At 37.9% G+C, this 14,323-nt stretch overlaps 2 protein-coding genes across 4 annotated transcripts in view; one reads left to right on the top strand and one right to left on the bottom strand.

Moving 5' to 3' along the window:
- LOC128683319 (uncharacterized protein) overlaps positions 1–14,323 on the bottom strand; it is a 155,517-nt gene that overhangs the window by 65,802 nt on the left and 75,392 nt on the right. The window lies entirely within an intron of this gene.
- The window catches only part of LOC128683313 (uncharacterized protein), a 167,784-nt gene that overhangs the window by 143,291 nt on the left and 10,170 nt on the right, over positions 1–14,323 (top strand). For 2 of the 3 annotated variants that reach the window (XM_053768802.2, XM_053768801.2), the window contains 16 exons: positions 1,709–1,855; positions 2,259–2,417; positions 3,530–3,674; positions 3,955–4,052; positions 4,543–4,699; positions 7,024–7,121; positions 7,852–7,936; positions 8,282–8,398; positions 9,095–9,172; positions 9,420–9,580; positions 10,015–10,154; positions 10,730–10,839; positions 11,185–11,404; positions 11,693–11,824; positions 12,330–12,454; positions 13,850–14,002. In XM_053768802.2, the coding sequence (XP_053624777.1) occupies positions 1,709–1,855; positions 2,259–2,417; positions 3,530–3,674; positions 3,955–4,052; positions 4,543–4,699; positions 7,024–7,121; positions 7,852–7,936; positions 8,282–8,398; positions 9,095–9,172; positions 9,420–9,580; positions 10,015–10,154; positions 10,730–10,839; positions 11,185–11,404; positions 11,693–11,824; positions 12,330–12,454; positions 13,850–14,002 (2,125 nt within the window). Of the gene's footprint in view, positions 1–1,708; positions 1,856–2,258; positions 2,418–3,529; positions 3,675–3,954; positions 4,053–4,542; positions 4,700–7,023; positions 7,122–7,851; positions 7,937–8,281; positions 8,399–9,094; positions 9,173–9,419; positions 9,581–10,014; positions 10,155–10,729; positions 10,840–11,184; positions 11,405–11,692; positions 11,825–12,329; positions 12,455–13,849; positions 14,003–14,323 lie in introns of those variants that run through there. The other variant, XM_053768803.2, reaches the window with a different exon arrangement.

Here is a 14,323-nt window from a genome sequence, read left to right as displayed (position 1 = left end):
ATGGATTTATCGTAACTCCTGTATAGTCGACTGCAACTGCATTACCCTGTCGTCTTTGAAATACCATCACTCTAACAGGACTACTTAAGGCGCTATGTGCCCGCACACCGACGCCATCATTAATTTATCATCAATTTAATATATTTATTAGCGATTTTTTAAGCGATTTTTTGATATCGTATTCCAATGCTGGACAAAGATCTCTCCGTTAATTATCCACCAATCTCGGTCCAGGGTTGAGTGATGGCCATGCTCAAAAATAAAAGAATAAAAATATTTTACCGAAAAATAAAAATAAAAAAAATTAACATTATTATGCCACTCTATAAAATAATTTTATCAGAATATTATTATAGTTTCTCACCGAATATATTTTAGTTTCTCATTACATAATACAATGTTGTCCACAGTTGACTAAATCGAAAACGGTGACCACATTGTTTTGTAGAAGACTATAATATTTTTGTCTAGTGTGGCATAATCTGTTAAGATATTTTTTTTTATTTTTCGCTAAGATATAAAAGAGGCGCGATTACGGCGCTGGGGTACACGGCGCATTAAATAAAAACTTAAACGTAAAAATGGCAAACCATCAACCAGCAAAGTGCAACGTAAGATCCAGAGCGAGATTGACTTTTATTGGAAATGATGACGTATTTTATGGATTTAATAAAGCGCTGTGAATAATAAATAACGGAAATAGAATTACGACTTGCGAGCTTTGAAATAACTTGGAAATAAAAAAAAAAATCATTGGCGATTTTCTTTTTTATTATCACGGCTTTGTTGGGAATATTAAAAGGATTCCGAACGTAATTGCCAATAGATTAATATTACGATTCATTGTTCCTCTTTTGTTGTTTGTTTACCTTTATTTTTGTTTATGGCAACCGAATAGTTATAATTATAAATGGGCCTATGTTATTGTAATGTAACTTGTTGCCAGAAACAAGGGCATAAATAAAATAAAGCCTGTTCATAGCGAATACAATAAACATACAGTGATATGGTTTTAATAAAGAAGAAGTAAATAGTTGAATTTGGAGTGGTCATATTTGATTAACAAATTTTTGTGAGATTCATTATATAATCAAATTTACTTACTTGGTTAATTGGTAAAAAACTTATAATTTGTTTTATATCTCTTGTTTCTTACATTATTAAATAATAGTGTTATTAAAAATAAATACATATAAATACTTAAAGTGTTTAAAATGCCTAAAGTTCTTCAAAAAGGGAAGTGAAAAGATTTACATATTTAGGGACGGCAACGCGTGTGTGATGGACCCCAGCGGTGACCACTTCCCATCCGATGGCCACATGCCTGTTTGCTCGCTCAGAAGTTTAAAAAACCTCTTAATCCAACTGGCGAGCGGAGGTTCTCTAGTGACGGTCAAAACTAACTACTATACTTGCTACAAATCCAATCGTACTCATGACAATCGGAACAATAATCGTTCCAAGCCAACGTTTAATTCGTTATTACTATTTATATTAATTTGATTTGTCTAAATAAAGGTCGCATAATGAATAATGATTATCCTTACGTGTCTCTTCGCGATAAACTCGAAAACTAGTGCGCGAATTTTCACGAGGCCTTCACCGATTGTCACAGGTTTTGAGGGTGTAATTTAATATGTTTTTTACCCGAGCGAAGTCGCTAGTGGACTCAATAATAAAGATGTTCGCTCATGCTGTATGTCAACAGATTCGATCGACTCGCGGCCGAACACCACTGCCTCCGTATTAAGCTGCTGGGCGATTGCTACTACTGCGTATCTGGACTGCCCGAGGCGCGCGACGACCACGCCAAGTGCTGCGTCGAGATGGGTCTTGACATGATCGACGCAATTGCGTAAGCGTTTATATATATATGTAACGTTTATTTCCTAGTAATTACTACATAGGTATATATAGGCGACGAAATTTGATACAAGTTTTGCACAAAGATATTATAACCAAAAATAAAAATAAAAAGAAAACAGAGAAGAAAAATCTCTACGTAAGATACAAGAAGTCTGAAGGACTTCTGTGTGTTCGGCATTTGAAATGAATCTAAATGGCGCCTATTCAGAAGTTCTACCGACCTTTGTACCATGGTCTATGTACCTTGGTTATGTATTTCTGCCGCCAACAGCAGTACTTGTATCGTTGTTTTCTGGTTTGATGAATGAGAGAGGCAGTGTAATTACAGGATATGATAAGGGCTGGCTTCGTGGTATATAAAAAACAAGACGTGTAACGATGCTGTGTTGCAGATTGGTGCGCGAGGTGATGGCAGTGAACGTGAACATGCGCGTAGGTATTCACACCGGCCGCGTCCACTGCGTGGTGCTCGGCCTTCGCAAGTGGCAGTTCGATGTCTGGTCCAACGACGTAACCCTCGCCAATTACATGGAGAGCGGTGGCGTCGCCGGGTGAGATTAACTTTGGTCCGGTTGCACGGTCCAAAATCTAAATCATTTGTATTCAGAAAATAGACCGTCACATGCATTTTTTCACGTCATATTCTAAAGTCGTGGGCCGGGTCGTGAGGTTCCCTCTATTATGGTTGAGCTACGCGATGGCTGTCCCATGCGTCAACTCGTGAACGGGTGCTGCCAGAGGAAACTGGTCATCTCGTTTCTCATATATTTTCATGTAAGTTAATTGTGTTTCACATCGATATATATATATATATATATATATATATATATATATATATATATATATATATATATATATATATATATATTATAATCAGCACTCGGATCACAATCATAACCTGTTTTGATATACCTTTTGACTATGTACATTATGTACTTTTATATATTATTAGAAAGAAAAAAAAAATTGTAAGAAACAATAATGGTAAGCCGATCTGGCATGATAGGGACCAACACTGTTCAAATGAGTTTCTTTCGGCATTTCTTCTCAGCAGTGGTCGTTCCGAAATGCCAGTAGTTTGTAGCTTGTGAGAAATAACTATAAATAAAAAGATTGACGAGAAAAAGTGCCTGTGAAGGTCTAATTTCTGAATAAATTATTTGAATTTTGAATTTGAATTTGAATAAATTAAATTATGTTTACCAAAGCTACGTCAAAAAACTTTTAACCATGTATTTTATTGTGTAGTATACTCGGCAATCATAAATATTTCCGTAAGCCCTTCTGGCATGATAGGAAACAACACTGTTCACATGAGTTTATTCTCAGCAGTGGTCGTTCCGAAATGCCAGTATTTTGTAGCTTGTGAGAAATAACTATAAATATAAAAGTTGACGACAAAAAGTGTCTGTGAAGGTCTAATTTCTGAATTAATGATTTGAATTTGAATTTGAATTCGTATATTTTAACTCAAAATGTACGGAAATAATTATTGCATAGAGTGCTAATAAAATAAATATGATTGATCAACTGAAATATTTTAATAAGAGATCGAACTGATTTTGCTGATTTCAAACAAAATTTTAACTATTAAACTTCGCTCGCATTTTCACATCTTTGTAAGTGCTCGCACAGAACTAACACTCGTTCGTCGTTCCAACAGCCGCGTGCACATCACGAAGGAAACGTTGAGTTGCCTCGGTGAAGACTACAAGGTTGAGCCAGGGTATGGCGGACAGCGCAACACATACCTCAAAGACCATAACATTGAGACATACCTGATTGTACCAGACGACACTAGCCGAGTGGTGAGTGAATATATAATTATACTAGTCGTAGTATAATTGAAAACGGTCGTTCATAATCTGTATCGGGAGATTGTAAATTGTCCAAAAATTTCTGTCCTTCGAATTAGCATTACGGGAGCAATATCACTTGAATTTTGGTAATAAACGTTCTTTAACTCGTCCAATATCATTACTATTATCAAACTGTATTTTTTGGAGTAGTAATTTAATTTGACTAATGCTAAAGACAGATATTGAATATATTTTAATGACTCCGTACTTTAAGCATTGACTGTTACAGGATAAGAAACCCCAGCATTCATTTTCTTTGAATGGAAACGTCTCGAAGGAAATGCGTGTGATGGGTCACGGCTCACAACACGGGAAGCACTCCTCCAAGTTAGTACAATTATATCTTTACATAGTTTTGTTTTTCTATATGTATATTTGTCTATCACTTCTTCCCCCTTTACTATGGCGCCTGACTGATTTTCGTGGAATTTGGAATTGGAATTTGGAATATCTGTTCCAAATTCCAGTTCACCCAGACAGAGCTGAGCAAATATATACTACCGCGGACAGAGCTGCGGGCGTCAGCTAGTATACTATAAAATATGGAAGTTTTATAATTGAAGGTCAGACTAATCAATGGTTTGGATAACGTATCTCGCAACATTAACGCTTGCAACTTACGAAAATTAACCGACAAACTTTTTTATATGCATATTATGATATTAACCACAAATAATTAACGTCACAGCCACCAGCATTAGAAGTTAATTTGAAGTACATCCCTGTCCGTTGCATGCAGATTTCAACATGAAATAAACACCTTTCTCACGACTCTCCGCGTCAAATTCATTCGTTTCAATGCATTTCATTGTTGAAGGATCGGAGTGGACTCTAGCAATGAGAACAAGAAGCCAGAGGATGAAGTGAATGAGTATCTAATGAAGGCCATCGACGCACGCTCCATCGACCGTCTCCGAGCTGATCACTGCCAGCCCTTCACCCTCACCTTCCGTGACGTGACCCAAGAACGAAAGGTAAGTCGTTGCATAAAGTTAAATTTCCATACATTGTGCCGAAATAGATAAAGTTCTGTGCTGCATGACACCGCTCACGAAGTCAACTCCTACACAACTGGGGGACTGCAACTTGACCTGAAAAATACCTGTAAAGGTCTAATTTCTGAATAAATAATTTAAGATTTGATGGGTTTAAAGAAGACTTTACAGATAAGACGTATTTAAGTCTTCTTTAAACCCATATCTCAACGTTTGTTCGGTTTTCTATTTATAGATATGTCTTCTCTCATTACTTTCATATGATTTGAATTGTGTTAAGTGAAAAGCAAGGACTGTTCCATTGTCTCTTCACAATAAAACTAATTAAAACGTTTAACATCAGACAAAGGAGTTTTATTCATTTAATTTAGAATCCTTTCGTTCTCGCGAAGCAAGCTTTTAATTGGTCTTGACTACGGAAAATTAATTCTAAAGAATTTTATAATAATATCGGACGATGGAAGCAAACTGGAGCTGGTCACTATCAAAGAGGTCTAATTTACACAAAAAGTAGAACACCGATAGATTGTTTGCATTTGAGACGTAATGCTGGAGAAGGCTGGAGAAAAGTCGTCGATATATGTGTATAATTTTTTCTTCTTAGAGCACAGCTATAAATGATAAAGCACTGGCAAAAAAGAATAAGTTTGATGGAAAGAAAAAAAAAAGAAAGTGATGTAGTTGAGAGAAGCAGACATTAAATGAAGTTGCAATTAGAATGAATGAATGGTTGGGCACTAAACACGTCTCGACATGATTCCTTAATTAGAAAGATTCTTTACAACCACTGAAAGAGGAAGCAAGAGTATCTCAGAACCTAAAAATGATTGCAAGCTTCGTAGTAGACCAACAACACTATTCGACGGAAATCGACACACGTGTCCCGGCTTTAATGGTGTTCGTGGAGCAGACGGTCGACAGTTAGCGTGTGCTACAAATTTTCCAGTGTATATTTTCTATCTAACAGCTAAGAATGGAGTTGTGGTCAATGCTCCACCGACAAGAGAGCTAGCTTTAAGAAGAAGAGCTATGCACCACACGATACTGATTACACGAAATAAAACCAACATCCATGGACGTCGTCATTGCAGAAGACGAGTAACAGATTAAAGCGAAATGATTATTAACAAAAAGTCTGTAGCATCTCGCCTCAAACTACAAAGCACCTACTGTCTTCCCCCCTGTGCCCCAACGCTCGGACTGATCTATTTTAGACAAACTTATCTGGGAAATTCAAATTCTAGAGTTGTTCGAGAACGTCGACAGCAATGATGAAGAAGGACGGATTATGGATTTTCCATACAAATCTAATATCAACAATATGATATTTACGCTTAATTGAAGCCAACATTGAAAAGGCCTTTTTGTACTTTTTTATTCTAAAATGAGACAGATGCGGCCATCTCATTTTAGAACAAACTAACTATCCCTTGGTGTATTATTGAGAAACACCAACGCTTTATTATTTATATTATATTTCCTCGTATTTTTAATTTGGTTTTATATGAGAATGAAGGAAGTGTAATAAATTGTTTTTCCGTCAACAATCAATTAGAAAACAATCTGAATACTTCCTTCATTGTTACTAACAAAAAAATGGACTTATGGTCTGAATAAAGAAATTTTATTATTATTATTATAAACCGGAACGCCAATAGGAAGCGTTGACAAATTTACATCAAAATTCAATCAATGAGCCAAGTCGGATTTGCGCGAGTGATTCGTTACTCAATTAGCTCCGTCGTCGGACAGTTCCCATTCGCCACTGATTGATTGATTCGGAAAATTTCCGCCTGTTAGAGAATACGGTGCGATAATGTATTCCCAAATTCATCAATTAAACACATAGTCCGTATAATACAAAACATTTTCCTGTTAACTACTGAAGGCCTACCACGAACCATACGTAGCAAGTTTCTAACTTTCATATGCTGTCTACTTTTTCACGTATCGTGTACGTGTCGTGTAAAAAAATGAGATAATGTACTTAAATACATTTATATCTACATTAAAAATAGTAGCCCGCCTCCAACTTCTTGATCTGAGACCTTCTACGTAAACACCTGTGCAGAAAGTCTAAATACCTACCGCGTTGTCAGAAAGTTCCTCAAAATTAACTGACTTCGGACCGTAAAATAGATAATAACTCATCATATTACTCGATTGACGCTCGTAAATGATATGATTATATCGGCTCGTGCTGAAAAACAAACATAGAAATAGTAAATTCCACACTAAAGTTGCTGTCAGAAGATTTTACAATAAATATATTGTTATACACCTTGCACCCTTTTATTTTGCAGTACAATGCCGAGCGGGACCGAATGCTAAAGGCATACTTCTCTTGCACGCTAGCAGTGTACCTTGCGGTCATCATCATTCAGCTGCTCGCCTTCAACATGTAAGTAAACAGTATTTATTTCAACATAGAATACTTGGCATTCGTCAGCTATTTTAATATCCCTATTGGAGCACTGGCCTTCTTCCTGGCCGGTTGGAGTCTTCCTCTATTCCTGGTTCGTGGACTTATCTTGCTGGCTTGATACTAAATTGGTGAGTTTTGACTGCAAATACTGTACAAAATTTCCAATTAAAAGTGCTTTCAAATGGACGTGTAACGTCAGGCGCACCTGGATAGCTAGTGTTGATGATGATCTCGACACTTGTATTATTTTCAATCGTCTAATGCTTATAAAATTACATTTAGTTTTTCTATAGACTTTTCAAATAGACATACTTTTATTTTAGGAAAATACATTTAGTAACTATAACTAGTTGTTCGCCGCGAACTTAGACCTTGCGAAAACAATAGTTTTTATTAAAACGTGAATATTTCAAAAACGACTGACTATACCGATTTTGATGGTCCACGAACTTAAAAATTCTATTGACAGACTCTACATACCTTTTAAATTTCATCAAAATCAGACCAACGCTTCGAGAGTTATCGCGTATGTATGTATACATACAAAAAATGTATTTTTGCCTCAAGTTGAAACGTAAACGTCGCTCTCGTCGCTCGCTCGATCAATTATTTCAATGCATTGAGGAAAAACAGATTTAGTAAATATAATTATTTCAAAGCACATTAGATCTCGTATGTCATACTTATGCCTCTTCATGTGTTACAGCACGCTTGTGAGCCTTGTGATGATGGGACTGTGCTCCATGGTGCCACTTCTCATCGGCTACCTCGTTTTCTGCATCGACTTCAAGGTAACGATCCATTTTTATAGTGGCTGTGTCAGCCAGTTGTGATACGACTCTTGACGCAACAAGATGATCATTCCTCCCGCCATGTGCTAGGTTAGTTTCCCTTGTGGGTAAAATTACCTGGGAAAGTTGAGTAAAACTCCAACTTTGATCTGGCACCTGGCTTCATGCTATTGCGGCATCATACGATATATATCACATGATATATATAGTATCACAATATTTAAAAGGACAGTGGTGCACAGAATTTACGTTTTGCGTTGGGCCGACGACCTAAACCGTGGTAAAAACTTTTACACCTTTCGTTAAAGAAGTGATCATATTATATACCTATATTATCTGTTTCAGCATACCTCTGCATTTGTCCGACGAATCTCAAAAAAGGTCCACAACAACAGGAACCTGGCACAGGTCCTGTCCGGGCTGGTGGTCGGAGCTCTCATCCTGCAAATCCAAGTCATCATGGTACGTTGGCTGCCTTTTCTATTTATTTTCTTCTGTTATTTTCATCTGTCCCTATGTAAGTTTATTTGTAATCAAGTCTTGCAAGTTAAATCTCACGTCGCTTCAGTTTTCAGAACAATTCATTGTTTTCATAAGCATGTTCTGATGGTGACCAGAATTGGCTCCTGAGAACGGAAATCCTCGCTATCACTCTCACTCCTACTACTACTCACTTGATTGTGCATGATCACCGCAGCCACATATGGAAGCACACACCCTGAATTAATCTTATTTAGAATTCCATGATGAGGTTCCCAAGGAATACAATGGCAGTAGTTTATTCTACGACCACAGAGTACGTGGAAGCTTGTTCGAACACCGACATTTTAATATGTTTTTGATTAGGAATCTTCTTTTAAGTTCTCTCCCCCTCTTTTGTTTGATGTGTGCCAATAAAACCGACACGTGTCTCCTAAACTTATATGTGTATCTAACTCTCGGATCCAAAAAAAATAGTGTCGGTCTTTGATTTTTCAAAAAAATGTATTACATTATCGAATTTTTGATATATTTAAACTAATTTCGATTAGGTACCTAGTTGAAAGTTTCTGTCATCGATTTGTATTCTAATTTGTGTTCTCATAAACTTGAAAAAATAAAAAGGAACTGAATATATTCGAGTCACTAAACAATGAACAATTAAATGGTTGATTACAGGTGTACGCCATGTATTTCGAGGACCGACCGACGAAACAGTTCGAGGAGGGCATCATCTGTCTGTATGATATGAATGAGGTAAATAGAATGGTTCAACCAGCTAAAACTTTAGTATCAAGAGTCTTATAGTGCGAAGGGGATAAGATTGAGCGTGTGGTAACAACAATTCCCAAGGAGGCTTGACGTCAGGCAGGCTGCCGGATGTGAAATCACAGCTGAAACTTCCAATTTAAGATTGTTCTTTACACTGACCCCGGACTTCAGGGAGTCTCACCCCGAATGTAACTGGGACTATATGGAGATGACAGAGAGATTAATGTTACAGCACTACCTTCTGCTGACCTTGCTGGCAATGGCGCTGTGCGCTGTCCACCAGATCCTGATCACAATGGTCAAGACCACGTTCCTGATCATCATCGCGACCATGTATGTGGGCATCACTGTTCAGGAACACCTCTTCTACAAAGAGTTCTTCCAAGACTTCCAGTAAGCCTCTCATTTCTATAGATATAAAATTATATACCAATGTCAAAGCATTTGTTCAGAAATTAGTACTTAACAGTCTCTATTATGTGGGATTGCCACAATGTCGGATTTTATTCCTCATGGAGTAGACAGAGCCAAGAGTCTCGAATAGCCAAGACCGTCTAATATTATAAAGATATTCTTTTTTGGATGTTTGCCCTCATGTTTCTTTATATAGGTATAACTACTGGGCTGATTTGATGTGACACAGAGACAAAACCTTCAAGGTTTAACATAGGCAACTTTTTATTATGGTTTTACCGAGCGAAGCCGGGACTAGCTACTAGTAATCTATAAAACGGTTCAATTAATGTGGCATTTACCTATTCGATTTTTTCAATAATATGCCTTTTGTTTACCCATACAAGTAGCCAATTGTGATTTGTCCATTGCAGACACCACTGTGGTTTGGACTGGAACCAGCAGCTGACCAACATCGTCATCGCGCTGGCAGCCACCGTAGCGCTGATCCTCCATTCCCAGCAGACTGAGAGCACATACCGCCTCGATTTCATCTGGAAGCTGCAAGCCAACAGTCAGTTATTAATTTTTATTAATTTATTTATTTAAAACTTCATTTGCGTAAATACAAAATGCGAGAAGGCGGACTTATATAATAAAAAAAAACATTGTGTACCAGTCGATTTTTAGGATAAAAAGAAAATACAGTAAGGTTAATTATATTCATCACATTGACAAACTTGAGATGTGGTGCTAGACACGTATGTTACGCATATCTTGAACAGCTCGCAGGACCAACATATCCATCACGAAGGAACTCAATAGATCAAAGGTTCTCTCCAAAACTTCAATATTTTGGTCAATTAGTTATATAGTCCGAAAACCAGGCGATAATTTAGAAAAGCGGAAAGATGGAAGTAGATCCAGAGGACGATGGACGATGGTCCGAAAAAGTGAAAGATTTCCTCAAGGTTTCCGAAGCTCTAGAATAGAATGGAGAGGGATTGTGAAAAAGTCGGGTCGAGTACATCAGCGTTTACGACTGTTGAGTGATGCTCTTTTGTAGCATACGTCTTATTCTAGATATAATTATCATCTTCTGTAAATTTACATATTATGATACGAATACATTTATTTGTACGATTGCAGACGAGAAGGAGGAGATGGAGCACCTCGAGGCATACAACCGCAAGTTGCTGGCGAACATTCTACCAGAGCATGTCGCGCAACACTTCCTATGCAGCGACAAGAACATTGACGTAAGTACAATCCGAATCGTTTAGAATGGTGATGGCAGTTGGCATAAGCATAGTCATATCGTAATTAAACCGTTGGAAACCTTCGACACATCACAGACGAATAGTTTATTCCTAAATACCAGAGGTAGACCTTGGAACAAAAGTTGTATGCATGGGTAACTCACTCTTATCCGTTTTTGGATCTCGGTTTGAACGGCGAGAGGCCACGAAGTAGGCAACGCGCGTATGTTACCCACTGGTGTTGCAGGCTGGCTGCGGTGACCCTTTACCATCCCAGATGGGTCATATACCTGTTTACCTGCTTGTTAGAAAATAAAAAGTTCGTCATATCCACTGATCCTGCAGGAGCTGTACCATGAGCAATGCGATTCTGTGTGCGTCATGTTCGCATCCATCCCCAACTTCTCCGAGTTCTACGTGGAGCTGGAGGGCAACAATGAGGGTGTGGAGTGTCTCCGTCTCCTGAACGAAATCATCGCAGACTTTGACGAAATCCTCGCCGAAGACCAATTCAAATACATTGAGAAGATCAAGAGCACTGGCGCTACGTATATGGCTGCTTCAGGTACAGTTTCCATTCTGGCAGTAACGTATATTATGATTGTAATTAAAAAAAAATAACAAGATTCAAGTAGATACTGATAGTAGACAGTTCGTTAATTCTAAAAGGTTACCTACTTACATAAACAAATATTTTCTTGTTGTGAAGGGCGTAAAGCGCTATGCGTTTGTAAGGAATTCACACTTACATTTAACAAACAACATATTTTCTATAGACATATTTTCTGCACCGGGCTTAAACTTTGAATGTTTTCCATTTTTGCGATGTTTTACATGCAATATCACGTGATAGGTCTGACCGCGGCCACTCGCGACCTTCGCGGCTACCGGCACGTGACAGCGATGGCCGACTACGCTCTACGCCTTCGCGAACAGCTGCAATATGTCAACGAGCATTCCTTCAACAGCTTCCGCATCCGCATTGGTAAGCAGCCCCTTCGCACTCGGATGTCATCTCATCAGTCCATCGTAATACGCTTTTAGTACGAGAGAACAATGAGCACGTCACATACAGTCATGTCAAATTGCACGGATATTTATATCGCGGTATAGTAAAGAACTTGCCGTGATGATTTGATCTTTATGTCCTGTCAACTATGTATGAGCTCATTGTTTCTCACACTATAACGTAAGCATTACAGACTCTATTCTCGGATATATATGTGCGACGGTCTCCCTTATTATTTTCTTAACCAATGTTGCTTTGTTTATAATTCATGTAGCTCGTATGCGTATTATCTTGTGTACAATGATTGCATGCAAAGCGACGTCTAGCAAATGCGAATGTTATTAAATATTTTGAACTTCAGTCTTTGGCAATAATACATTTATAAAACTTGTTAAAATCTCTTCTGCCATTGACTCAATTGGCGAAGGGATATTTAGAGTTGAGTAAAGATTAGTTAGGCATGAGAATACTATTTCGCCAGGAATCAACATCGGACCCGTTGTTGCCGGTGTGATCGGTGCTCGGAAGCCGCAGTATGACATCTGGGGTAATGCTGTCAACGTCGCCTCACGCATGGACTCTACCGGCCTTCTGGACCACATTCAGGTATTAAGAAAAAAAAAACGAATTAGCTAGCCGTAGCCGTTTAGTAAATACTATATGATTGCTGATTGTGGGAGGGGGGAGTAGAGCGCGAGTGGAAGGACAGTCGTGGCCCTGCCGCCCGCACTCCTCACACTCTGACATGAGGTGGCACACACAAAGATGGCTTACATACTCGGTAACCCACCTTTACACACAAACCTGCCTAAAAGATAGGTTTTCGCAGGGCTTTTGGTTAGAAATTGGAAAATTGCTGTGTTTACACCCGAATACATGAATTAACTAATTCAAATGTCCAACTGCACCAAGACGATATTGTCATTCAGTCTTTTTCCTTTATCACCTAAAGTCGCCAGGGTTTATATCCATCTAAGAGTTACTTGTTTTGTTGTTGAGTTTATTCTTTTGAGTTAATATAATATAAATATTATTTTGGGGTAAAACGGATGGTAATCTGTATGTTTCTCCTTACATTTAGCTTGGTCGCTTGTCAAGGTCGACGTAAAGACCATCTGCAAGTAGGCTTCGATTTTAAAAATGAAATAGCCATTTTTACTGTCCTTTTGGATCATAATTGAGCAGAAATTACACATATTATAATATACTTGCATTAATAATTAAATATTTTCTGAATATAGGTATTACAGCTAGATTTTATAGACAGTAAAAAAATAATTTTCAATTTCCAATCTGTGATAAAAAACTATTAATTCATCATTTAAGAACATCGTTCTTGTCGGCGGAGTTTCTTCCATCACTATCCTCAGCCATTGTTTTGACCGCCCTGTACGACATCAATCTTGCTCCCTCCTTTATTTGGTCCATATAAGCCCTTTTTCTCGTTTAGCCTCTATTAGGTTTTTAATCAGATTATCATGTCGCACAAAGGAGGCCAAACATTTTTCCACGGCTCAACCTTTTAACAACGCTCTTTTTTCATTTACCAGGTCTAATACTTCTGCGTTTGTCTCCTTTTCTTTTCTGAACTGTGAACTAACGTGACCGTATACAGAGAAGGCTTATAGACTTCGTTATATCTTTCGTTTCACTCATACTAAATAGAGAAATACGTATTAGAAATACACGAGAAGAAATTGGACAGAGCGATAATACGACAATCTTTGGTCCATCGCATCGTGTACACGGTTTTACAACGCCAAATCTTCCGCTTTGTGTGAGATATACCGAAAAAAAGTATGTTCTGTCTCATTTGGCTACGCTAGCTCGTCGTCTTCAGTTTTCTTTGTCTTTGTAAATTACATTATATTTTATCTGTTCTTATAGTAAATTTGGCTGAGCGATTGTGGTACCACAATAAAATTTGAGGGGTTGTCTATCCTGACTTGGCAATAGCGACAGTGTAACCGCTTGCCTCGTGTTAACATGATCTTTTTACAGGTGACGCAAGAGGTGTATGACATTCTAGCAACTCGCGGATACAAGCTTCGATGCCGTGGGACCGTTGATGTGAAAGGGAAGGGTAATATGGTGACCTTCTTCTTGGATGGCGTCGGGGAGACGACTGAGCCTGGCGTCAGGGACATTTACAATGTTAGTATTATCATTTCCTTGTAGGTTCTCTCGTTTCACGTCTCGTTCGTCACTTTGGACTAACTAAACTAGAGGAGTGTGTGTACAAGTATATATAGGTATATTTCCATATGCTCACAAAGAAAAAAAATGCATATTTAACTGCGTTTTTGTTTACAAAGTGTTATTAATTCGTCTTCGTTTTATTGTATCATTATTTTAAATTCTAAATCCTGTTTTACTTGACTTGTGACCTTTGTCCTGCATGAATCCATACAGTCACGTGAGCCATTTTGCGAATAGATTTTTTGTTAAAAAGAAAAATAGATTTGATTAGTTGTT

Source organism: Plodia interpunctella, chromosome Z (assembly GCF_027563975.2).
Source record: "Plodia interpunctella isolate USDA-ARS_2022_Savannah chromosome Z, ilPloInte3.2, whole genome shotgun sequence".
NCBI classification, from domain to species: Eukaryota; Metazoa; Arthropoda; class Insecta; order Lepidoptera; family Pyralidae; genus Plodia; species Plodia interpunctella.
The sequence above is the reverse complement of the archived record's forward strand: the minus strand, read 5'-3'. Positions and strand labels throughout refer to the sequence as shown.